Here is a 27,116-nt window from a genome sequence, read left to right on the forward strand (position 1 = left end):
TCTCTGAATACATCATTAATTCCCTTTGGATCTGTTGATATTTGCCCTACACTTATTTCTGTAATCAATCTGGATACTGCAACTTCTTTAATTTGCCTTGCTAGTAAACTACCTGTGTTTTGACAACTCAGTGAGATGATTTGGCCTCTCAAGTAGGCTTTTAATGTGTCCGATAATGTGGATCTCGTAATTTCAGGTATATGATTTATTGAAATAAACAGTTTGATTTGATCCTTTATTTCATTTACCAAAATATTATCTGACAGCAAACATTATTAAATCGTCATTTTGGTATAGTAGGTCTTATACCAATAGTATCTCTTACTGCTAATTATAGCAATACTGGACTACGGTCAGATAAAACTATTGCCTTATAGTCACAACTTTGGGTCTGTGCAAGAAATCTATTATCTATTAAGAAAAAGTCTATTCTAGAATAAGTATGATGAGCAGAGGAGAAGTATGAATATGCTGTCCTCGCCCTGAGTCTCTTGGTTTCACCAGCTAGACACGAGATAACGATGCTCCAATAACCAGACTTATTTTCCTTTTTGCGCTGATTTATTGAAGAATGGCCTCTGACCATTGCCTTCTCTTTGACCATCGTAAAACTGAAAGTACAAAATACTGTATTAGCTAACTAACATTGTAAACTAGCTTGTTACACTCTTACTGCAAGCTAACAAGATAAAACTTTCAAATGTACAAATTATCGTACCATTTTTACACAAAACAAAATATAATAATTATTTTATCGACACTCATACTTACAGACATATCTTGTCCAAGGCAACAACATTTTAAGGTCCGTATCAGCTTAGAACAATAACATTACGGTATCACTTTCCGCCATCTTTTATTTCTTCTTCACGTTCTCATTTTTTCCTTTCCCAAAGTAACCGAACCCATATTACAAAGCAGCCACTAGAGGGAGCTCTAGGGCAGCTTACAACTATAATATCCGATTTAAGTTATAAAAGGCAGAACAATGAAAATTGATTAAAGTTGGCGGAAATGGCTCTAAAGGGATCTATCAGTTTATATTCAATTCAATTTTATTTATAAAGCGCCAAAAGCAGTCGCCTCAAGGTGCTTTATATTGTACAGCAGATCGTACAATGATAGATACAGAGAAGAACCCAACAATCATATGACCCCCTATAAGCAAGCACTTTGGTGACAGTGGGAAGGAAAAACTCCCTTTTAACAGGAAGAAACCTCCGGCAGAACATAATATTCCAGAAACATGCTTTGCCGATCCGATCAGCTGTCCATGACACATCCTACGTTGGAATAGACGTCAGCGTGAACTATTGCATGTCCGCCATTACCTGCTCGAAACCGGGAAATGTTTTTTTTTAATTTTATTTTATTTTACCTTCGAAACTTTATAAGTCTGCACTGGTGTTTTTAAAACTCATGTTTGATTTTATGCTTTTCTGAGTCGTTTCTGGGATGCTTAGAACTCAAATTGCACTGCTGGAAATAGTTTATTTTGATGCACATGTTGTTGTTTTTTTGCAAATGTGCATTTTAATATTTATTTTCGTTTTTCCTGCAATATATATAAAATTGGTGTATTTCAAAAATAAAACTATGACGACACTCAGAATAAATGTGAGCCAACTATTCCAGAAACAGAAGCTCAGGAAAGCCCCCGGACCAGACGGCGTCTCACCCTCCTGCCTCAAAACCTGTGCTGAACGGCTGGCTCCCATCTTTACTCGCATCTTCAACAGATCCCTGGAGCTCTGTGAAGTTCCCTTGTCATGGACTGGCTGTGTGGAGGCAGAAGAGGACCCAAACGCAAAAACTCACGGAGACTGGAACTAAACTCAAAAATGCTGCTTTATTGCAGAAGTGCAAAGTAACAGAACAAAACCCGGGAATATAACCTGAAGACCGAGGGAGCGGAAAGCCACACAGGTTCGGGGAAGAGACCTTGACGACGCGACACTGACCTGATGGAGACATGCACATAAATACACAGAGGGTTAACGAGGGAAGTGGGAGCACACGGGGAACACAGCTGACACAGATAATCATAACGAGACAGGGCAGGAGTGAACACAACACTGACGGGAGACGGGCAAAGTAAAAATGGAAGTACACAGAGGTTCAGACAGGAGGAGAGAGAGCACGGGGAGAACACAGACATAACAGGCTGGGGAAAACATGGAATAAAACACAAGGAGAGACGAGGGCTCACAGATACACAGGGGTACACAGGAGGTAACCAAATAAGGAACATCTTAACTAAATAACCTAGGAACCAAGGCATAAATAGGGAACAAAATACAAAAACTAAGAATACTGGGGCAACATGGCCCAGGACCATGACATCCCTCCTGCTTCAAACACTCCACCATCATCCCTGTTCCCAAGAAACCCACCATCACAGGACTGAATGACTAAAGACCCGTACATTACTGGCCACCAGCTGGACCCTCTGCAGTTTGCCTACCAGGCAAACAGGTCGGTGGATGATGCAGTGAACATGGGGCTGCATTAGATCCTGCAACACCTCGACCGCCTGGGAACTTATGCCAGGGTCCTGTTTGTGGACTTTAGTTCGGCTTTTAACACCATTGTGCCTGAACTTCTTTCCTCCAAACTCTCCCAGCTCAGCGTGTCACCAGCTACCTGTCAGTGGATTACTAGCTTCCTGACAGATAGAAAGCAACAAGTGAGGCTGGGGGAGATCACCTCTGAAACCTGGTCCCTCAGTATTGGTGCCCCCCAAGGATGTGTCCTCTCACCACTACTGTTCTCCCTCTACACTAACGACTGCACCTCCAAGAACTCGGCTGTGAAACTCCTAAAGTTTGCAGATGACACCACTGTCATTGGCCCCATTCAGGATGGTGATGAGTCTGCATACCAGCAGGAAGTTGAGCAGCTGGTACTCTGGTGCAGTCAGCACAATCTGGAGCTGAACACGCTTAAGACTGTAGAGATGACAGTGGACTTCAGGAGACATCCCTCAACTCTGCTCCCCCTCATCATATCAGACAGCCCTGCGTCGACTGTGAAACTCTCCAAGTTCCTGGGTACAACCATCTCCCAGGACCTGAAGTGGGAGACCAACATCAACTCCATCCTCAAAAAGACCCAGCAGAGGATGTACTTCCTGAGACAACTGGGGAAGTACAGTCTTCCACAGGAGCTGCTGATCCAGTTCTACACTGCGGTCATTGAGTCTGTCCTGTGCTCCTCCATCACAGTCTGGTATGGAGCAGCCACTAAACAGGACAGGAGCAGACTGCAGCGGACTGTACGGGCAGCAGAAAGGATCATCGGCACCCCCCTGCCCTCCATCCAGGACCTGCACCTCTCAAGAACCAGGAAACGGGCAGGGAAAATCATCACAGACCCCTCACACCCTGGACACAGACTTTTTGATCTGCTGCCCTCTGGCAGACGGTACAGAAGCCTGCAGACCAGGACCACCCGACACAGGAACAGTTTCTTTCCCCTCGCCATCTCCCTTCTTAACAGTTGACCTGTCACACTGCTCCCACTGCCAGACTGCAGCTGCACCTTATGTACATTTTGTAGTATTCATTCCACCTCATTCATTTCTGTATTTTATGTATATAAGTTTAGATTCGTTATTTATAGTTGTTTTACACAGCTTTGTGTATGTATGTGTAATGTGTACATATAGACACGTGTGTGTGTGTGTGTGTGTGTGTGTGTGTGTGTGTGTGTGTGTGTGTGTGTGTGTGTGTGTGTGTGTGTGTGTGTGTGTGATTTACATTGCTGTGCTTGAGAGCCACCATCTACCGGAACCAAATTCCCTGTATGTGTCTGCACATATACTTGGCCAATAAACACGATTCTGATTCTGATTCTCAAATGGCACTACAACATGTAGAAATATAAAGATGAGCTCTGGCGGAGTTGGTTCTATGGTAGGTCTTAAAGGGTTAAAGATGAAAGAATTTGGACAGTTTTTCAACTCTCAGTGATGCTGCAGTTGTAGTTTGACTCTGGCACCTGCAGCAGACACGACTAATGACATTAGACTTAAAGACCGGATAGGGTAACAGAAGTAATGTAACTAGTAATAATGACTCCAATAATTGTGTGATGGCAGCATGGGCCTGGGAGGGTTTAAATGAACTGCAGCACTGAGAAAAAGAAGTGTAATGTGTGTGTCAGTGTGATGTGTTGTAGTGTCAGGAGTCAGTATGCAGCTACAAAGCTTTGTGTTCAGTGTATACAAACAGCTGTAGCTCCATAAAGGCAGCATGCAGAGACTCACAGTGTCTTATAATGAGAGGCTGCTTTCTCTCACACATTATGTTCACTTATTATCAGCGTGTGTGTGTGTGTGTGTGTGTGTGTGTGCATGCCTCCCCCCCACCCCACCCCCCTCACCCCCCCTCACTCTGATTGGCTGATGTTGAAGTGAACAGTTGTACTTTGACTTTTAACCTTTCTGCTCTCTGTTGTTTCCTCTTTCAGACCAGAAAATCATCACAGCTGAGTCTGGACAGGACGTCATTCTGACATGCCGAGCTCCAAATTAAAACCCCATCAGTGTTGTAAAATGGAGCAGAGCTGACCTTGGAGATGAAAATGCGCTTTTGTACAGAGACCAACAGTTTGCAGACAACCAGCATCCATCTTTTCAGAACCGGGTGGATCTGCAGGACAGACAGATGAAGGATGGAGACGTGTCTTTGATTCTGAACAATGTGACGATTAATGATACTGGAACATACGAGTGTCGACTCATCCAGACAGGAACAAGTGGTCAGACGATCATCAGCATCATCCACCTTCATGTTGATCCTCCAGGTGAGTGAGTAGAGTTGAGTGTGTGTGTAATCAGAGGTGAAGCTGCTTCCTGGTTGTTGATGTTTGTTTCTAAAGATGTTGTTGACGAGACTTTGTAGAAATCAGCTGGTATGAGTGATTTGCAGGAATTATGTTTAAGGAAATAATAAAATAACAGCGATGTCAGTAATATTCAGTCAGGCATGTCTTCATCAGGTTTGTACATGTGGTCTGAGCCAGTTTAAACTTGTTTGTATAGCATGAGCAAATTTGAGATCAAGTGTGTCAAATACTCCTGACAACCAAGAGAAAAAATTTTTTCCATTGAACTTTTTTTGACTTCATGCCTCAATTGAATGCCCACGTTGGCCCTTGTTTAGTACATCAGGACTTAGTACGGTAGCTCAAATAAGCCAAAAGATATAGACCAAAAACAAATGTCCATAATAGGGGATGATAGGTTTGTAGCATAAACCTATTCGCTGGAACGTTGAAGACAATATAATTACACCGCAAAGCAAGACACAAATAGGCAAGCTTCATGTTACTCGTGCACGGGAGAGAACCGGACAAACGCCGTTCCTTCGCTTGGCCCCAGTTGCTCTCGTCCGTTCTCCCTTACCACTGTTCTTTTATTGAGGTTACATGAATATGCATAGGTTCATTAACATATGACGTCTACATACACACAAAGAGTGCCTTGCCTGTGTGTGTGTGTGTGTGTGTGTGTGTGTGTGTGTGTGTGTGTGTGTGTGTGTGTTACTGCTGATCAAAGGGTCATAAAAGCACACAAGCAAACATCCTTGGTCAGGAAGAGGGTAGACCCCCCCTCATCCTAGATAACACAGTAAGGAAGTCCAGCAGTTCATTTATACACAAAAAGCACTTAGACTAAAACAGACGTAGCTACGTTAATCCTACCATAACACAATAAGACAAGATGCAAACTTTTCCCATGCCCCCAAGATGCAGGGGTGCATTCCAGTGTGGAATACACACCAAGCCTCTGTAGCCTGTTAAAGATCACACAACTTATCACTACACAATTGATTATACACCTCTAAGCATATATGGTTAAATGTTTCTAAGCATAAATGACAATCAACAATACAAACTCTAACATTCCCCCGTTTTTGACCTTTATGCTAGAAAGTTCCCAGGTATGAATACCTCATGTCTGACAGTTTCAATGCAAACATTTTTATACTCAGCATATGTCAAATCACCCTAAATTACTAAAAAAGTACACAGTTTAACAAATGTATTAGTGGTTATCCCATTCATTGAGCTCATCTCATGGCAAACTGCATCTTACGAGCAACCAAAGAAATTGTTGATTTAATAGTGAAACTAAGAAAGTAACATTTTCAAACACATCTCAGCTTGGTGATGCTTCCTCCAGGTGTGCACATCACATGTCTCTGCAGAGTGGTTTGAGTTCTGCAGGGCGTCATGAATGTCTCTTCCAGTTGTTTCATTGTCCATAGGACCAGAGTCCAAATGTATGTAGAATAAACATTCAAACATACCAGTTAGTGTTGTTGTTTGTCAACATGGGTCTCAGCTATTTCCAAAGCCGCAGACCTCTCAGCACTCTAGTTTTATGGCCTCCCATTACCTTACTTCAGGCCTTCGTCCTGCGAGGGGGATATTTATGACTCCTTCATTGTCCACGCTCTGCAGAGAAACACCTCTGTGAAAACGGTGCAGGGTTCAGTTGTCTTACTGCTGTTATGATCCCAGCAGTCTTCGGGGTATCATCGTATTCACAGTACAGTGGTACAGCATTAGGTGATGTTCATAGGAAACTGCTGTCATCACCACCATAGCTTCTGGTTCCTGTGCTTTCACAGAATCATGATGTCATCCTCGAACTCCTTCTGCGCTGTCGATGGAGCTTGGCACGCTCCCCTCATTCCTCGAGTTTTCATGTCCCCACGCTGCTGAAGATTTAAGGCAGAGCACGTCGTACACCTTAGTTGTCTTCCTCAGCGTCAATATTGAATCTTTTATTTTATTTAAAATCTCCTGGAAGCTCAGTAGCACAGCTCTCTGTGTCATGTCTGCTGTGCTGAAGATGATCTCTGATCCTCCTGAAGCCTCTCTCCTGGCCTCAGCTCCCATCTTGTGGACGATCCTCTCAGGCACTCCTTCTCGTCATGCATAGTCCTGATTTTGGGCCTGCTGGATCTGTCTCAAAACACTCAGCTTCTCTACCTTCCTCCTAGGTCAGCTGATTTCATGATGGGCCCCAAGATGCAGGGGTGCATTCCAGTGTGGAATACACACCAAGCCTCTGTAGCCTATTAAAGATCACACAACTTATCACTACACAATTGATTATACACCTCTAAGCATATATGGTTAAATGTTTCTAAGCATAAATGACAATCAACAATACAAACTCTAACAGGGGACATAAATGAATAGGGTTGTTATCAGGAGGATATTTTACACGTGCTTATTTTAATGGAGTTTGGCCACAAACAGGATTCTGGCAGGCACATGCAGGCAACCACGAGCGCTATATGAGCAAATTGTAGTTATTTGTTATATGTGTTTATTTTTGTAATTTTTTTGTGATCCATTTATTTCCTCTCAATATTTTTATGGGGGCAGTGATATTGCACCCTCCAATGACGAGCATGCTGAGAGATGCTTAGTACTTCTTGGCCCTTTTGCCTTCACTCTGGAGTCCATCTCATCCCAAACCATCTTGATTGGAAATCAGACCCAAGTACAGATTTTCACTGGTCTAACGTCCATTCCTTGAGTTTCTTGGCCCAAACAAATCTCTTCTGCTTGTTGCTTTTCGTTAGTCGTAGTTTCTTAGCAGCTATTTGAACATAAAGGCCTGATTCAACAGTCTTCTCTGAAGAGGTGCTGTAGAGATGTGTCTGCTACTGGAGCTCTATGTGACATTTATCTGGGCTCTGATCTGAGGCGCTGTTAACTTGTGATTTTTGAGGCTGGTGGCTCAGATGAATTTATCCTCAGCGGCAGAGGTGACTCTTGGTCTTCCTTTCCTGGTGCCGTCCTCATGTGAGCCAGTTTCATCGTAGCACTTGATGTTTTTTGTAACTGCACTTGGGGAAACATTCAAACTTTTAGCAATTTTCCAGACTGACTGACCTTCAGTTCTTAAAGTAATGATGGAGGTGACTACAGGTGACTACATCATGAAGCTCGCTGACTGAGAGAAGACCAATGGTTTATGGTACTTAGTGTGATACAAAATATAAAACATATTTAGAGTTCTTATTCTCTCTTATTCTTTGCCACATAATTCCATATCTCTTGCTCCATATATTTGATGTCTGTTTGTATCTACAATGCAGAAAGTAGTAAAGATAAAGAAAATATATTAAATGAAAAGGTGTGTCAAACCTCTTGGTAGGACTGGTAGTTTTATATTTCAGTTGTTTTTATATAATTCTGTTTCGTTTTGGTTTTTTTACCGTACAAATTTTCCTCCTGCTATTCTCCAGTCACTCCAGTAGGTAACGCTAAAGTACCATTGGTACTGTAAGCTGATTGGCCAACAACCATTACGAACTAGATGAAGAAGAAATGGAGTAGCTGGAGTAGCAGATCTCAGTCGGAATTTTCAGTTTGATCACGTCCTCAGTCTGTATTTCAAACGGGGAAAGTCAGAGCAGCTTCATGAAGCTCAAGTTAACAATCCAAGATGGAGGCGGGGAATGTACCTGTAATAAAACTAAATCTTTTGAATCTGTTCCCCACTGTGGTGTATTTTAGACTTGCTAAATAATCCGTGCACAGAGCACTGACCAAACTCTAATATGAACAACCTGCAGTCATGATTTTACCTGTTGTTGCAGGTAAAATCATGACTGCAGGTTGCTAGCATTGCACCGCTCTGCTACTCATCAATGAATGGCTCTAGCTTGCAAAGTAGTAAAACCTTCACAGTGCGAGCGAGTGGCAAGGGTCTTACTCAGCCTTCCGAGTGCAATGAAACGCATCACAACACATAATGCGGAAGAGTTTGATCAAACCTTGTTTCCCGTTACCCCAACTGTGATGGCTGCCAAAATATATATTGCGTTTTGGACTTGTCTGGTTGCCTTCGTCTGTGCAGGTTAAATTTAGTTATTATAAAGTCAAACATGCTGTAAAGCTGCTGTTTAAACTGGCCGGTACTTTATTCTGAGATAAATATGATGAAAGACTGACTCGGTTACTGGCATCCCCGGTGGCATCTGAAGTTGTGGCATCTGAAGGTGCCTTCAGATGCCACAACTTAGAGCATCTTTTTCAATAATGGCTTAACGAGTTATGTTGAATTTAACTCCAGTGTTTTCATGAAGGTGTCTGTCTCTAGATCAGCTCATTAACAGATGGTGGACACATTTCCTGGTTCAGAGTTTCGGTTTAAAAACAGCAGGAAGCGCCAGTGTTCACTGATTCTTTTACACGCAGCACATTAAAGTGAAATATAAACTATCTGCTGGGAGAAACCATCTTATATGTGCAGCGTGTTAAGTTGTAGCCACTAAAATTGCTCTATGACGCATTCTGACGGGAATGTCCGTGAACTAATTTAGCAATACAGGAAGTGTACGAATGATTTGCTGCCGCATTAATCTCTTCTTTTTGAAACGCTTTTGCATTTTACTGTGAGACGCTGCAATTCCTGAGTTACCACAGGAAAAACAACCTCTGCTTGGCTTTCTCTTTAATAGCCTATTAGCCTTTTTTTCCATTTCTACCTACCGTAGTCGGCTCAGCGTGGTTTTTAGTTTTCCATTGGGTGGTAGTACCTGATAACGGGCACTTTTTAGTACCTGGTTAATGACTTTTACCATGAATTAATGTTTCAATCTTAAACACGATCAACCTGTCTGTAATAATCAGCTACGTGCCACAGGCCTTCAAACTGGTAGTTGGTAAACTTTTACTTCAAAAACGCAACTTCCTGACTCAGCTGTCTTGGCTCATTATAGGCCAATTGCCAACCGTCCATATATCTCAATTATTCCTGTCTTCCAGCCCTTGGTCACAGCACATGCGTTCCCCTCCCTGAGCTTGGTTCTGCTGGATGTTTCTTCGTGTTAAAATGGAGTTTTTCCTTCCCACTGTCACTACAGTGCTTGCTCATAGGATCATATGATTGGTTATTAAGCTGTTCTCAATTGTAATGGAAAAAGAGTCGAGCTGAGTCATACAGTGTTGAGCTGATCCAACTAGGTACTAATGAAAAATGGTTTATATGTGTAAGGACTAGTTCCTCTAAGAGGTGGATCCTAATAATCTGAAGTGATTCACAGTTGTTGAAAGGCTGGAAGGTGGAGTGTTGACAGTCTTTGACTGGAAGCAACTGGTCCACCTACTGTCTTTAGGAGAACTTGATTGTTCCCAGTCAGACCAGTGACGGTGGTGTCATCTGCAAACTTCAGGAGTTTCACAGATGCTTCTCCTGAGGTGCAGTCATTAGTGTAGAGAGAGAAGACCAGTGGCAAGAGAACACACCTCTGGTGCAACCCACTGTTGATGGTCTGTGTGCCTGATGTGAATCTTGAATCTTGAATCTTGAAGAAGCTGGTAGTCCTCTGACAGGTGGTGGTGGGCACAGTAAGTTGGGTGAACTTCTGCTGCAGGATGTCTGGGATGACTTTGTTGGGTATAGGATACTGGCGCATGTCCCAGGTTGGTCGAGGTGATGCAGGATTTACTGCAGTCCCATACTGATGCATCCTACGTTCTATCAGAGGCTTTGATGTCCTTCAGGTGGCTCAACACGAGTCTCTCAAAGGACTTGATGACCACAGATGTCAGGCAGACATGCCATGTAATAGAGTAACAGAGAAGTAATGTAACTAGTAATAATGACTCCAATACTTGTGTGATGGCAGCATGGGCCTGGGAGGGCCTGAACTGTCTGGCAAAGAAGTGTAATGTGTGTGTCAGTGTGATGTGTTGTAGTGTCAGGAGTCAGTATGCAGCTACAAAGCTTTGTGTTCAGTGTATACAAACAGCTGTAGCTCCATAAAGGCAGCATGCAGAGACTCACAGTGTCTTATAATGAGAGGCTGCTTTCTCTCACACATTATGGTCACAGCTCAAAACACATCTGTTTAAACTGGCTTATTCGCTTTAATGCTGATTTTATTTGTTGTCACGCTCTGTTTTGTAATTTTAACTTATCTTATGTATTGTATGACTGTTGTTCTTTTATTAATTGTGTTTTTTTGTAAGGTGTCCTTGGGTTTCTGAAAGGCGCCCTCAAATAAAATGTATTATTATTAATAATAATAATAATAATAATAATAATAATAATAATAATAATAATGGATACTTTATTGATCCCCATGGGGAAATTACTTGTTTTTCTCTGCATTTGACCCATTCACTCAGTGAAGCAGTGGGCAGCCCACTAAGCAGGCGCCCGGGGAGCAGTGTGTAGGGACGGTACCTTGCTCAGGGGTACCTCAGGGTAGCCGTTAAGTGGATTCGAACCGCTGACCTTCCGATCATGGGGCGACCACTTTACTATTATTATTACTTATTATCAGCGTGTGTGTGCATGCGCCCCCCTCACTGGGATTGGCTGTTGTAGAAGTTAAAAGTTATACTTTGACCTTTAACCTCTCTGCTCTGTGTTGTTTCCTCTTTCAGACCACAAAAACATCACAGCTGAGGTTGGACAGGACGTCACCCTGCCATGTCGAGCTCCAAACAACAAAACCATCAGAGCCGTAAAATGGAGCAGAGCTGACCTGGGAGATGAATATGTCCTTTTGTACCGGAATAAGGATTTTGTTCCAGATGACCAGCATCTATCTTTTAAGAACCGGGTGGATCTGCAGGACAGACGGATGAAGGATGGAGACGTGTCTTTGATTCTGAAGAATGTGACGATTAATGACACTGGAACATATGAGTGTGTTGTCATTCCCGGAGGTGGAGGCTTTTCAAAGTCCATCAGCATCATCCACCTTCATGTCGTTCCTCCAGGTGAGTGAGTAGAGTTGGTCAAGTTACTTGAAAAAAGTAATCAGTAACTAATTACTGATTACTTCCCCCAAAAAGTAATCCCGTTACTTTACTGATTACTTATTTTCAAAAGTAATTAATTACTTAGTTACTTAGTTACTTTTTAAAAACACGATTTAAAACCTGAATAGGTGATAAAGTGATAGATCTTTCAGCCCAATTCTACTTTTTCTACATAATCAATCATACAAAATGTAATCAAATGGAAAAGTCTCTTTTTAAAACTTGTTTTATTAGTTTTAATCTTTTAACTTTATGCATCAAGCAAAAATGTAATTATATGCAACATCCTCTGACTGGAAGAAATTTGTTTAATATTTAAACCTATTTTCTGCACATTCCAGCACATAAATTTATTCATTTTTTTTGTGTTTACACTCACTCTTTCAAATAGATGCAAGTAAAACACAGCAGAAAATAAATAAAGTCAAAGACTAGCGGTCCTTTTGCTCTATTTTCACCTGTAAAGTAGGAGCAGGGTAGGCGGAGGTTTACCCTGGTGCAGGTGTGCCGCAGCGGTCAGTGGAAGGATATGGCAGCTCTGTGAGTTTCCCATTACGTCGTAGCGCACTCGGTGCTTGCTTGGAAGTTTAGGGGGTTTTTTTCACTGTAAAAAGAAGTTTTCTTCCCACGCACAACGGACGCTAATGTTTTTGTCACTTTTTATGGAATCAAACTCAAAGTAATGTCAGTGCTTCCACGCTTTAAACGCTGCACGCTCATACTCTCTCCAGTACTCGATATATGATCCACTGTTGATCTGCACACAGCTGTTGTCACAAACGTCGCCCTTGCTTACGTCACTGTCGTGAGACATTCTCGCAAAAAAAAATCACGGTTTTAGTAACGCAGTAACGCAGCGTTTCTACGGGAAAGTAACGGTAATCTAATTATCGTTTTTGCAATAGTAACCCCCTACTTTACTCGTTACTCGAAAAAAGTAATCGGGTAACGCGTTACTGCCCATCTCTGATCAGAGGTGAAGCTGCTTCCTGGTTGTTGATGTTTCTAAAGATGTTGTTGATGAGACTTTGTAGAAAGCAGCTGGTCTGAGTGATGTTATCAGAGTGCAGTAGATAATGTCTGACAGCAGTTTGAAGAGGAAATGGATTCTGTTCTGTTCTTCACTCATCACCTACCTGACAGCTGACACCTCACACCTGTTTCTCACCTGCAGGTCACACAGGAGGAGACACAGAGGATGGATATGTTGGACTGAAAGTTGGTCTGCCAGTTTCTGCTGTTCTTCTGCTTGTTGCTGCTGTTGGTGGATTTTTGATCTACAGAAAACATGAAAAAACAAAGAGTCAGGATCCGCACCATCAACCTGCTGAATTGCAGTCTGTTTGAAATGTGAGTTTTTTACAGCTGAACTCCTGGAGTCTGAGTCTCCTGCTGAGCCAGACTTCATTTAGTGTTATTAAACATTCAGAGGACATCAGCTCTCAGAGATTTGAAGTTCCTGTTTTTGTTTGCTTGCGTGCATCAGTATTAGTTATTAGTTTGTTTTAGCTTCCAGGTTAGTCGCTCATCTCAGTGGAAAAGTTTATGTTCTTAAACAGTTTTATTTACACTTTTGCCTTATTTATATGTGGAACATTCAAGACTTCCAGGACTTCATCATTCAAACAAAGAAAAGTTACAAATCTGAGAATAAGATCAGTGATATTCAACAACAAAAACCATTTTATGTGACAAACATCTTCTTTGTCTCTGATCTCAACAGAAATAAGTTTGTTCACAGTGATGAATTCAGCGTCGTCTCTGTCACAATATCAGAATCAGTGAGTTTGTTTCATCTTCAGGTTCAGCTGTTTGTGAGGTCAGACTCAGACTGATCCTCGTGTTTAGATGTTACACAATAATTCCAGACACTGACTGACAACACAAACACAACACAAAGTGCTCAGGGTCCATTTATCAGCTAGAACTGAGTGACTGAATAATCTGATATTATTATGAAACCAAAGAGAAATGTGTTACATGGAGCTGCAGAGTCACATGTTTCCTCTGATCTATGAAGCCTTAACTTGTTCTTCCATGAAGGAGACTCTTCAGTTTAAACATGTCAAGATTATTTATTATTTTATCTTTATACCAGTTTGTTTACTGATAAAGTTTTACACGTGTTACTCTTCAATGTTTGTCTTTGTTTCCTGTGGCTGTAAAAGTTTCCTGACCTGCTGTTTGAATGTGTGCAGATTTGATCTCACCTTGAATGTAACAGTGTGAACATTTATACATTTAACCTGATATTATTACAACCTGTGATCTGTGTTAGCTCAGTAGCCCCTCTCAGAGGTAGAAGATAAATAACAGAGCTGAATATCTGGCAGTTCATGGGATATCAGTATGATGTGGGTTATTGAGCACAACACACAGTTTTGTGTATTAACATCTTTGTGCCTGCTACATGAAACAAGCATGTTAAATTACTGCCTATTTAATGAGAAGAGCTACAAGTTGATTTGTTCTTTTGAATTTTGAAATGACATTCATATAGCTTCTGTGCTACTAAAACCTACTGTTCTTGTATAATGTGTCTGCCAGACCAGAACATTCTGTTCATATCCACATAATAAACATAATCTCTAAAATATAAATAATTCGTTGTCTATGATTGTCTGCACACCACAGAGTTGAGGCATTAACCAAACATAGTTACAACATCACCACTAAACTGAGGCTACTTCCACTGTGTGAAACAGATGGAAACAGGCATGAACGTAGACTCAAAATGAACAGACAGTTTTGTAAAGAACTCATGAATACTGTTCAGATGAAATCATTTGAAGTGTCTCAATGTTGTGCTTTATATGAACTAAAATGCCATATAACCATACAGTGTAGTATTAAGTGGACACGGCCCTGAAAGTAAAGGGATTAGACGTGGGGGTAGAAAGCTGTAGACTCTCGCTCACACTTACCTGAGAAAAAGTAGATGAAGTCAAGCTTATTGGATTTACAGGACTAGAACATGTAATTTGAACAAAATAAATGTTTGTCTCTAAGGTGAATGTAATAAAATCATATAAGATCTACATGCAATTTACCAACTTAACACCTCTTAAATGTATTCTTGTTGATATGACATGATAAAATCTAATAAGAGTGGTTAGCTGCCTTAAAGACTCGCGATATCACAAGTTCACACGTGATTTGAAACCACAGGAGGCAGGAAAGCTCATGATTTTCTTCACGTTCATCTTGGAAAAGTAAGAGTCAATCTGTGTTCATCCATCTTGATGAAAATACTTTTTGCGCAAAGGTATCATCAGTTTGTCGATTCTTTTCAGTTCTATTTATTCACATTTATGTTTAGTTTTTTAAATCTGGCTGTTTATACCACTCTAGCTAACACATTAGTGTAACAATATAGCAGAATTTCATGCTAGCACAAGCATGATATCCTAATATGAAAGACTTACCTATTTAAAATGTAGATACTGTTTATAACTCAAACTCTGCACACAAGCTAGTTTGGCTTTACTACAGAAACTATTGTGTTGTGTGTGGATTGTTGAAATTTGTAAGTTTGTAAGTTGCAACTGTTGCATAGTATTTTATTTAACAATTGATGTGTTCTTAGTACAATGAGGAGGGAATACAAAACATGAACAGATAATTTTTCCTGTTTCTTAATTATTTTTTTTTAAATTAAATATTTTTCTGCTTGATAAACTTGGAGACTTGCGGTCCCCTCCTGTAACGATAACAAATGTTTAATTGTCAAATGGTATTTTAGGTAAGGTGGTCATTTTTAATTCATATCATTTGGGTCATCTAGTATTAAAAACATTCCTTTACAGGTCATAAATGTCTCAACAGTTCCCGTTGATGTTTTGAAAGACGAAATGGCTCAGACTATTGCAAAGACATTTCTTGGTACATCTGAAGTACAAAGTGTGTGTCAAGCAAAGGTGTAACTTTTAGAAATGGGATGATAGTTGCTCATGGGTCTACAAGTGGACTGCCTAATTTGGGAGAAGTTTTTCAGATTTGTATTGTTCAGGAGAGTTTGTGTTTCATAGTGAAAAGGCTTACAGGGAACATTTCAGAGCCTTTGAGCTGACTGCATGTCCAAGCAGAGAGACTGTGTTGACTGAACTTGGTGAACTTGCCGATGAATACTCTTTGGCAGACTACTTTGTTGGGCCTCTAAGACTAATGACATTAAAAACACACATAGATGTAATATAAGGTTACATCAGAGGTTAAAAAAAGAAAACAATGACCACAGGGTGGCTGCAATGATGGAGAAGACCTTTGCTCTCAGGCAAGAGGTACGTGAAGCACCGATGATCACAACAGGTCACTCGCAAAATCATCGGTTTTTGACACATTTGGCATCACAAGGAACACATTTCCATATAAATTGAGAACCTGTGCTGGATTGGAGGAAGTGACAGAGAGGAGAGCTTTTAACTTCATTGTGGAATCGGCAGATTGCACGTCACGTCTTGAGCTCCAGACACTTATCGAGTGTGATATGCTACCCGACAATTGCAGTGAGATTCCCACAGCTGAAGCTGCTCGAAACCACACCCACCTTCAGAAAATCGCAACCGAAATCCCGGCCCTCGACCAGAGCACTCAGATCCTGCTGCTCATTGCAAGGGACGTTATTCAAGCACACAAAGTTCTCGACCAGCGCAATGGACCTCCAAACGCGCCATTTGCACAGAAGCTAGCTCTTGGATGGGTGATCATTGGCAACGTTTGCCTGGGTGGAGCTCACAAACCCGTGCGTGCTAACATTTTCAAAACGAACATCTTAGACAATGGTCGTCCAAGTCACTTCCTTCCATGCAAAAATGCCATTCAGGTAAAGGAAAGTTTCAACTCGCAAGGCTACAACAAGGTCAACACCCCAATGCGAAGAAAGCACTCTTCGATTGGGGAAACAGTTTTCAAACAAACAAGTTTGGACGAGAGCCTCGGCTACTCACAGGAGGAAAGGGCCTTTTTACAGATAATGGATAAGGAAGTCTACCAGGACAGTGCTAACAGTTGGGTCGCTCCACTACCTTTTCGTTCACCCAGGCCACGGCTGCCGAACAATAAGCGGCAGGCTATGCAACGCCTTACATCGGTATGCCACATGCTGAACAAACGCCCTCAGGTAAAAGGTCAGTTTACAGACTTTATGCAAACTTTGTTTGACAATGGCCACGCTGAGATAGCGCCACCACTCACTAAAGAAGAAGAGTGCTGGTACCTCCCCTTCTTCGGAGTGTACCACCCGTGCAAACCGGAACAAATACGCATTGTCTTCGACTCAAGTGCACAACACAATGGAGTATCCCTCAACGACGTTCTTCTTACTGGGCCCAACCTCAACAATAGCTTGTTGGGTGATTTGATGCGACTCCGTGAAGAAAAGGTGGTAGTCACAGCCGATATCAAACAAATGTTCCATTGCTTCGTGGTAAGGGAGGACCACCGGAACCTTTTGAGATTCCTCTGGCACCAAAACAATGACATGGATCAACCGATCGTGGAATACAGAATGACTGTTCATGTCTTTGGCAACAGCCCGTCGCCCGCGGTTGCAACTTATGGACTCAGAAGGGCATCAGAGGACCGAGACAAGCAAGACATCACCACACAACATCTGGTGGAACGACATTTTTACGTAGATGATTGTCTTGCCTCCTTCCAATCAAGTACTGATGCCATTGCTGTTATGCAAAACGCTCAAGACACTATGGCTTCATCTAATCTGAGGCTACACAAGATTGCATCCAATGACGTGGACGTAATGAAGGCATTCCACAAAAACGATCTAGCCAAAGGTCTAAAAGACCTCGACCTAGGAGCTGATATTCCACCTATGCAAAGAAGCCTCGGAATAAGCTGGGACATCACAACAGACACATTCACGTTTCAAGTGTCCACTGCTGAGAAGCCCTATACCCGCAGAGGGGTACTTTCAGTTGTCAAGTCTGTTTGACCCTCTCGGGTTTGCAGCTCCGGTCAGCATCAAAGTCAGAGCTCTCCTTAGAGAACTTTCCACAGACATATGTCAATGGGATGATCCACTCCCAGAAAAGTTGCTCCAAGAGTGGAGTGCATGGAAAGAGTCCCTGAAACTTCTCAAAGAAGTCAGAATACCGAGAATGTACACTTCTATATCCTTCAGTGGTGCAGAAAAAAGGGAGCTCTGTATATTCTGTGACGCGTCTACAAAAGCTATCGCTGCAGTAGCCTATGTCAAGCTAACAGACTCAGAAGGCAACAATGAACTGGGATTCCTGTTTGGCAAAGCAAAACTCGCACCGCAGCAAGAAATAATAATCCCCAGGCTTGAGCTATGTGCAGCTGTTCTTGCTGTTGAGGTGGCTGACATTATCACAGAGGAAATAGATGTTCCTTTCCATTCTACAAGATTTTTCACAGACAGCAGAGTGGTACTTGGATACATACAGAATGAATCCAGATGATTCTACGTCTATGTATGCAATCGCGTACAGAGGATTCAAAAATCGTCCAACCCAGAGCAGTGGAACTACGTTCCAATAGAGCTTAACCCGGCCGACATAGCTTCAAGATCAATCCCAGCTAGTGCACTCTCATCAAGTACATGGCTCAAAGGACCAGATTACCTACTGAGATCAACCCCTGAAGTAACTAAACACCCCTTTGAACTAGTCAATCCTGAATCAGATCCTGAGATCCGTCCAACAGTGACATCACTTTCAACCAATGTCGCGGCTTCTTTCCTCGAAACGAGACGATTTGCGTCTTTCTCTACTTGGGGGTCACTGTTGAGAGCAATAGCAAGGCTCATTCATATTGCAAGGTGTTACAGGAACAGCATTCCCCAAAAAAGTGTCATGGCTGGCATATCTGCAAAAGTCTTAGTCCAGAAGATTACAGTAAGGCAAAGAGTGTTGTTCTGAGTGGTCTTCAACACGAGGTTTACCCACACATCTTCACATGTATTCAAGCCCAAAAAGACATTCTAAAACAGAGCCTTCTCAGAAAACTCTCTCCTTTCAAAGACAATGCAGACTGTCTAAGGGTTGGTGTTCGCCTTTCACAAGCCAGCATGGAAAGCGACGAAGCACACCCCATTATCATCCCAGGCAACCACCATTTAACTACTTTACTAATCCGACACTACCACCAACAGGTGCAGCACCAGGGGCGCCATTTCACAGAGGGAGCCATGAGATCCGCTGGCTTCTGGATTGTTGGTGGGAAACGGAGCATCAGTTCAGTCATCCACCACTGTGTAATTTGCCGCAAGCTCAGGTGGAACACAGAAACGCAAAAAATGTCAGACTTACCCATCGATCGTGTGACAGTCTGCCCCCCGTTCACTTACGTCGGAGTTGACGTCTTTGGACCATGGACAATAAGCTCTCGGAGAACAAGAGGAGGCCTTGCTAGCAGCAAACGCTGGGCTGTCATCTTCACCTGCCTGGGCATCAGGGCCATTCATGTTGAGGTCATCGAGACGATGGAGTCGTCTAGTTTTATCAATGCTCTGAGACGATTCATCTCTAGCCGAGGACCAGTAAAGCAGCTGAGGTCCGACTGTGGGACCAACTTTCTGGGAGCGTGCAAGGAGCTCGGAATAACTTCAAAACACTGCGACAACCAGGAAATTCAAGTCTTTTTATCCAAGAATGAATGCACATGGATCTTCAACCCTCCTCATAGTTCTCATATGGGAGGAAGTTGGGAGCGCATGATCGGCATTGTGAAGCGCATATTGGACTCTATGCTAACTGTCAACTCAGTTCGCCTGTTGACCCATGAGGTTCTCGTTACCCTTCTAGCAGAGGTAACCGCTATTGTCAACTCTCGACCGCTACTACCAGTCTCGTCAGATCCAGATTGCCCCTTTCTTTTTTTTTTTTTTTTTCTTTTTTTTTTGGCCTGTCCCGTTTGGCTCTTTTGCCATCAGAATTGTTGTCTAAAGGCAAAGAAAGATGCCCAACAGATTTACTTTACCAAACTGACCATCCCAGCCTTGCCGTAATGGTCCATTTGATTCACCTTTTATTGTTTATTTTATTTTCACTTACTGAATACGGGAAAGACTTGACTGGGGGAAAGAAGGGGAGAAAGAAAGAGGGAAAGAGAAACAGCTGAGAAGAGGGACGGGGGAGAAGGGCAAAAGACAAAAACCAACAGAACGGGCAGAGAAAAAAAAATGCATATATCAATCACCTGGATCACCTGCTGAGAAAGAAAAAAGAAAGCAAGCAGAAGAGAACAAGAGTAATAGAATAAACAACATCACAATGATATATGGGAATATGACAGTAAATACTAAATGTTAAACATTATTGTGCAGCACATAAGATCAACAGAACACAGTGTGCTTTGAGGTAGGAGCCAAAAAGGGTGTAGTTTGTGGGTGTGATCACCCGTGTGTACACCTGTGAGCATGGACGTGCTTGTTTTTTGTTTTTTTAAAAGGTTCCTTCATGTAATAATCTGCTAGAGGGTGTGGGGGGGCCACAGCCCCGTCCTCCAGGGCGTGAAGCAGGTGTGGAGGAGATCAAAACTCCAGACATCCAGAGGCCCCCAGAACACAAGAGACCAAGGAAGACCAACAGAGGGGCAGCTGCGCCACTGTCCCGGAAAGAGCTGAGGAGAGTCCCAGATGAGGGCTCACTCAGCAGCCGCGGAGCAGAAGCCAGGGGGAGTTGCAGTGACGCGCCCGTGAGCTCCGCCGGCAGCCAGCTGCGCCTGAGTGACCGAGCCCCAGGCCGAGAGGCCGGGGGCACCCCACCTCCGAAGTGGCCCGAGCGAGCCCCAGGCTCCAGGCCCCGATAAGCGGCCGCCAAGGAGTAAGCCGGTGTGTACCTGGACGCCCATCCCCGGACACAAAGAACCACCAACGCACTGATGTCTGAGGGGGTCCGCCACTGGCAGGGGAAGTGGTGGTAGGGGGAGATAGGCCTCCAAACCTTGGAGGGCCTGAGATGTCCCCAGAGAGGTGGCGCCTGACACCCAACCTGACATATAGACACAGACATACAGGCACACACAGATACAAACATCCATTCCCACCCTCATGCTCTCATATGCACTTACTCCACACTCAACCAACGTGGAGACATACATAAAGAGACGTTGTACACACGATCACACTCCCCAAGCGTACTCTACAAACCGGGTCTAGGTGCCCCCGCCCCTGGAGGGGGGAACTGCACCCAGACCCAGGTGGTGTTTCCCTTTTCCCTGCGGTGGGGGGAGGCAGACCGCCCCGACTCCGCAGCAGCAGGAAGGCTCCACACTCCAGACCGCAGTCGGACGGCCAACTCCTCCTCCTAGTCCTAGCCCCCCTGCTCCAGCAGGTCGCAGAGAACGGGGGTGAGAGAAGACTCCAAACCTCCCTCCACCCGCTCATTGTAATGTTGATGCATGTGTGTTCTAAGGTGCATTTAAAACCCAGGAGGGCTTGGAGCTACCTGCCAGAGAGCAGCAGGTAAGCGCATGGTCCCTCCTGCTAGCCCTCAATGTCTACGTGTATTTAAAATTGAGAGGTGGGCAACGATGCCAGGGGTGGGGTGTACACCCTGATGGTACTTTGGACTCCGTGTATCGTGCCCACCCCCAAGATCCTATATGTATGTGTAATGAGAGTGTGAGTAATGTGAATGTCTAAGTTGTGGGATAAAATTGAGGCAGAGGCAGCCAGAAGGGGACAGAGGGGGGGGTAGCCTCCTCTGCACCCTGGTGACATACCCCTACTCCAAGGCCCTGCATGTGTGGGTGGTTGTGGTGGAGCGGGAAGAGGGAGGCAGCTGGAGATGGGGAGGGAAGGAAGGGAGGGGCAAGTGACCCCTCCCTGGGGCCAGCTCCCCCGCTGACCCCAGTAGGCACCCCCATACTCCGCGACCCGCTAGGGAAAGGGGGCCCAGGCCCATCCAGACCGGGCCCAGTGCAGCAGCGCCGCCCGGCCCCACAGAGCCCGGGACAGTCCACCCAACCCCACCACAGAGAAAACTGCACCCACCCCACCATCCACTCATCTTCCAGACTACATAAGACAATAAACACCCAGGCTGAGATCTTCCTCCACCTCTCCTGTATCTCCCCCTCCTGCAGAGGGAGCTCCTGAGGAGAGGAAAGCTCCTGCAAGATGTGACAATCTCCCCCACCAGTTGAAGAGCCCCCCAGGTGGCTCGACGCACCGGCGGCACCCTGCTCCAGGGCTGGGCCCCCATGCACCCACCAGCCCACAACCCCGGCAACACACCAACCAGGACCCAAGCCCCCGAGGCCCGGTCCGGGTCCCAGCCCAGAGACGGAGCGCCCCCAGAACCTCACGCCCATCCCGGACCCACCCAGGGGCAGCCAGGCTACCAGGTCAGTAACCCACGTCCGTCAGCACAGACCCTCCCCTAGCCCCGCTGCACGCAGCCGCGAGGAAACAGTCACCGGAGAGCCAACAGAGCCCCTAACCGGACATGACCGCTACCCCGGGTTGAGCCCCCCAAGGAAGATGCCTCCGGGGAACCCCCCGACGCCCTAAGCCTGTCCCTACCCCCACACCAATCACAACAGTGAAGGCGCAGATTGCCCCTTTCTTCTTACGCCTGCTACCCTCCTTACACAGAAAACTGGATTACCACCAACACCTCCCGGACACTTTGACAATAAAGATTTGTTTGGACACCAATGGAAACAAGTGCAACATCTTTCAAATGTCTTCTGGCACCGTTGGAAAACACAGTACCTGCCGACACTCCAAGAGCGAAGAAAATGGCAATCTGTGAGTCAAAATCTTCAAAAGGGAGATCTAGTTCTTCTAAAGGACAGTCGAGCGAAAAGAAACCACTGGCCCATGGGGGTGGTTGTTGAGACCTTTCCTAGCCAAGACGGACATGTCAGAAAGATTGAGGTAAAGGTCACTTCTGGAGGAATATCTAAAACCTTCTTAAGACCAGTGACAGAGACTGTACTCCTGCTGCGAAATACTAATAGAGACATTGATCCTTAAAGATAGTGATGACATCCAATAGATATCAGACGGGGAGTGTGCTGGTGTAGTTCTCCTTCCCACCAGCAAGAGTCGCTACAGTTCTTTCATGCCAAGATTTGTTTGTTATTAGCTGTAGAGTTAGTAATGCAGCACACTTTGAGAAAAGACTGACTCAGCATGTTGTTCAGATAAACATCTGCATCCATCCTCTTCGTTGTTTTACAGAAAGCATCGCTTGTGAGTATTTAAGTTGAACAAGAGTTAATGCAACTATATTTGCTATTATTTATGCATTTTTATGGTTAAAGGTGTACTGTATTCAGGTTTACTTTCTTTCCAATGTTAGCTAGTTTAGTCAACTGATTTGCATTATCGTGTGAATATATAGACTGAATATTGCTTATTTCTTCTGTTTGTAGTTTCACTCTGTTGATAATTGAAGGCAGCGTCAATAAAAGGGACGATACAACTGTCAGTTGTCGAGGAGTTTATCTATCTGCATAACTGTATCCAGTGTAGCAGTGAGGGCAGAATACAGAGCAATACGTTAAAAGAATAAAAGGACACTGAGCGTCAGGCTCGCTACAGATGATAAAAAACTAAAACCAACTTTAATAACTTTAATAAAAAAAAATCACGCGCGCGCACACACACACACACACACACACACACACACAACACTGAAGGCTTACGCCCCACGAGTCAACTAAAACTCGTGCTGGTAATCACGTTCACTTTTTGGCACCTGGAGCTAAGGGGGCAAAACAATCGCACGAGTGCTGCTGTTTGACTAAGGAAGAATAAAGTAGTCGTAGTAAGCCAATCACATGACCACTTAAAGACAAAGCAACAAGGTGATTTATAGCCTACCAGTTTAAATTGCGTTGATACTGTAGGCCACGTAAAACCAGAGTCAAGATAAACAATATATACACGGCGTTTTTTTCCTGAATAGTTTCGTCATGTTTAACATCTAAGGACTGCGCTAGCAAGACCTCTCTGCAAAAAAATAAAAAAACAAAAAACAGCCCTTTCATGTTGGTGGAAAAACGCACCACGTGGACCAAACAAAAAATTATATGGCAACTTGACATTTGGTTGTTTAGGAAGAGTGACGCCGAGAGAGAGACAGACAGACAGCAGAAAAGAGAGAGAGAGAGCGAGTTTTGAGATGTGAGAGATTTGTGACATTTAGCGTGTTTGGAGTGTGTAGTTAATGTGTTGTCTTGTGTAGTTAGTGTTGTGGATAGTTTTGTGTTGTGTGTCAGAACAATGAGGCGACTGCTGTTTCCTGGTAGAAACAGGAGTGATACACCTGCTGATGTCAGACGTGCAGGTATCAGGCTGTGATGTTCTCCTTTATAGAGGACAGAAATTATATTTTGGAGTGGCACAAATAATTTGTGGCATCTTATTGAATGCAAAACAGCTGATTGTTCTGTAAATACTTTGAAATGGTTATTTAAAAAATCAAGGTAAAAGGTAAATGGATGCAAATAACTTTGTTGTTTGTAAAACTTGTACATATGATTTTAAAAGTGACAATTTATATTTGCATTTAAAGTTATGAAATCTGATTCATTAAACATGTTTGTGGTTGTTACAGTAAATAATGTAACTTTTTCTACTCTGATTTTATTTTTTGTCTGATTTTAGATCAATTGTGTTAATACAGTATGTCAAAATGAATATCTTATTCAGATATTTATTAGTAATTGACATATATATATATATATATATATATATATATATATATATATATATATATATTAGGGGTGCAACGATACACAAAATTCACGGTTCGGTTCGGTTCGATACTTTGGTGTCACGGTTCGATATTTTTTCGATACAAAAAAATGTTCATGCCTTTTTAATTAGTCATTTATTAAAATTATAAATATATATTTTAACTCAAAAGTACAGTTTTTAAATTTAACCCTAACCCTTGTGCGTGTTTTTTATTTTGACAGCGAATGCGCACCTGCGGACCACTTATGTGCAGCCCTGGTTATTTAGCTCGTCATATTGCAGCCACAGAAATTATTTTGTCCATGAAACCATAAAGCTGCACTTTCTTTTTGCCTTATAGTCTGATTTGTCATAACTTTTCCGTTTTGTGGTAAGCTTTTCTTTGGCTGTCACTTCTTCACCCTGACCTGTCTTATTTGGCTCAGCAGAACTAAAATATATATCCTGCTGCTTTTACACACTCACTCACATAAGCTCAGCGATTCTCTGCGCGATCAGCCTCTCACATGTTTAAGCTTGCTGCGGGAGATTTCACTTGTCATGTTTGCATAGTAAGCTAACGATTAATAAGACGATGTCAGAGGAATTGGTGCGCAAATTATCATCACTCACAGATCAGTGCTGTCGCTCTCTATACACAGTTCGCACGATTGCAAAGTGAAAGCAAAAAAACAAGCGCAAATTCAAACGCGACTTCAATATGTCACATATTGACAGTGGCTCACCGATGCCAATGACATAATTACCCAGCTACATTTCTGAAAGAATGCAAAAGCATTGACATATATTTTTCCTTCCTACAATAGCCCGACGGGCAGGGCAGAGATAGATTTTGGTAGCCCGACTGAAAAAATCGCTAGCCCCAGGACGTCAGGCTAGCGATATTGCGAGCCCTGTATCTGATTGAGGAATCATGCATCTTTGGAAAAGAGAGTTTATTACAGAGAAATGGCTCTTTCCAAAATAAAAGCTATACTATCCGCTTCTTCTGGGCTATATTCTCAGCAGCATAAGGAGAATCATGTGCTAACAGCTGTCTAAATGACTCGGCTAAAGTTAGTAGCATGCTTGTTGTTTTTGTCTTTGCACTAGGATGATGTCGGCGTAAATGTGCAGTCATATTCGTTGTGTTCCCACTAGTGCTTTCAGGTTAATCTCGTTGAAATGACCTTAACACCACAACACGGCAAATCTCCGTTAACGAGCTACCGCCGATCGCCCCGTGCATGGGGCTAGACGGCCAACACGTTAACGAGCTAACTGCGCTAACACACTAGTTCACACCCATGTAATTGAGCATTGCATGGCACATCCAACATACTGTTTTACTTTAGTCCATGACTCGCTTACCTTCAGGGTCATACGTCACATGAAAACCAAAATAATTCCAAACGCCAGATCTGAATGAGGGTGGGGGAGGTGCCCTGCGCTCTTCCTTCTGACGATGCTGTCTGTGTTGAGCGCTCAGTGGATCTGCGCTCGACAGTGCAGCCTAGGCGGAGTAGTCGAACGCAGATTCACTGAGCGCTCAACACAGACAGCATCGTCAGAAGGAAAGTTGATAAAATAAATTACAAATGTTGTATTGTTCGATACATATGCGTACCGAACCGAAAGCACTGTATCGAACGGTTCAATATCGATACGAATATCGTTGCACCCCTAATATATATGTATATGTATATATATATATGTATATGTATATGTATATATATATATGTGTATATGTATATACACTCAACAAAAATATAAACGCAACACCTTTGTTACTGCTCCCATTCCCCATGGGATGGACGTAGAGACCTAAAATTCATTCCAGATACACAATATAACCATCCCTCCCAAACAGTGGTCACAAATCAGTCCAAATGTGTGGTAGTGGGCACATCTGCCATATTGAGATAATCCATCCCACCTCACAGGTGTGCCACATCAGGATGCTGATCTGACATCATGAGTAGTGCACAGGTGTACCTCAGACTGCCCACAACAAAAGGCCACCCTGGAATGTGCAGTTTTTTGCGCTATTGGGGGTCTGGGGACCCAGAACCGGTCAGTATCTGGTGTGACCACCATTTGCCTCATGCAGTGCAACACATCGTCGCATGGAGTCTATCAGATTGTCAATTGTGGCCTGTGGAATGTTGATCCACTCCACTTCAATGGCTGTGCGAGGTTGTTGGATATTCGTGGGAACTGGTACACGCTGTCGTATACGCCGGTCAAGCACATCCCGAACATGCTCAATGGGTGACATGTCCGGTGAGTATGCTGGCCATGCAAGAACTGGGACATTCTCAGCTGCCATCTGCCCTGAACAATGTGAACCATGATTCATCCGTGAAGCGCACACCTCTCCAACGTGCCAGATGCCATCGAATGTGAGCATTTGCCCACACAAGTCTGTTACGGCGACGAGCTGGAGTCAAGACCCCGATGAGGACGACGGGCATGCAGTTGAGCGTCCCTGAGACGGTTTCTGACAGTTTGTGCAGAAATTGTTTGGTTGTGCAAACCAATTGTTCCAGCAGCTGTCTGGGTGGCTGGTCTCAGACGATCTTGGAGGTGAACCTGCTGGATGTGGAGGTCCTGGGCTGGTGTGGTTACACGAGGTCTG

At 43.6% G+C, this 27,116-nt stretch overlaps 1 protein-coding gene across 2 annotated transcripts in view; it reads left to right on the forward strand.

Annotated features, from left to right (window-relative positions):
- Positions 1–27,116, forward strand: part of LOC101479240 (matrix remodeling-associated protein 8) — a 359,831-nt gene that overhangs the window by 29,902 nt on the left and 302,813 nt on the right. Inside the window, exons 2-4 of one of the 2 annotated variants that reach the window (XM_076878201.1) lie at positions 4,471–4,806; positions 11,425–11,763; positions 12,980–13,406. In XM_076878201.1, coding sequence (XP_076734316.1) covers positions 4,668–4,806; positions 11,425–11,763; positions 12,980–13,152 — 651 coding nt within the window. In that variant the 5' untranslated portion in view covers positions 4,471–4,667 and the 3' untranslated portion in view covers positions 13,153–13,406. Of the gene's footprint in view, positions 1–4,470; positions 4,807–11,424; positions 11,764–12,979; positions 13,407–27,116 lie in introns of those variants that run through there. The other variant, XR_013094741.1, reaches the window with a different exon arrangement.

Source organism: Maylandia zebra, linkage group LG3 (genome assembly GCF_041146795.1).
Source record: "Maylandia zebra isolate NMK-2024a linkage group LG3, Mzebra_GT3a, whole genome shotgun sequence".
Taxonomy (NCBI): domain Eukaryota; kingdom Metazoa; phylum Chordata; class Actinopteri; order Cichliformes; family Cichlidae; genus Maylandia; species Maylandia zebra.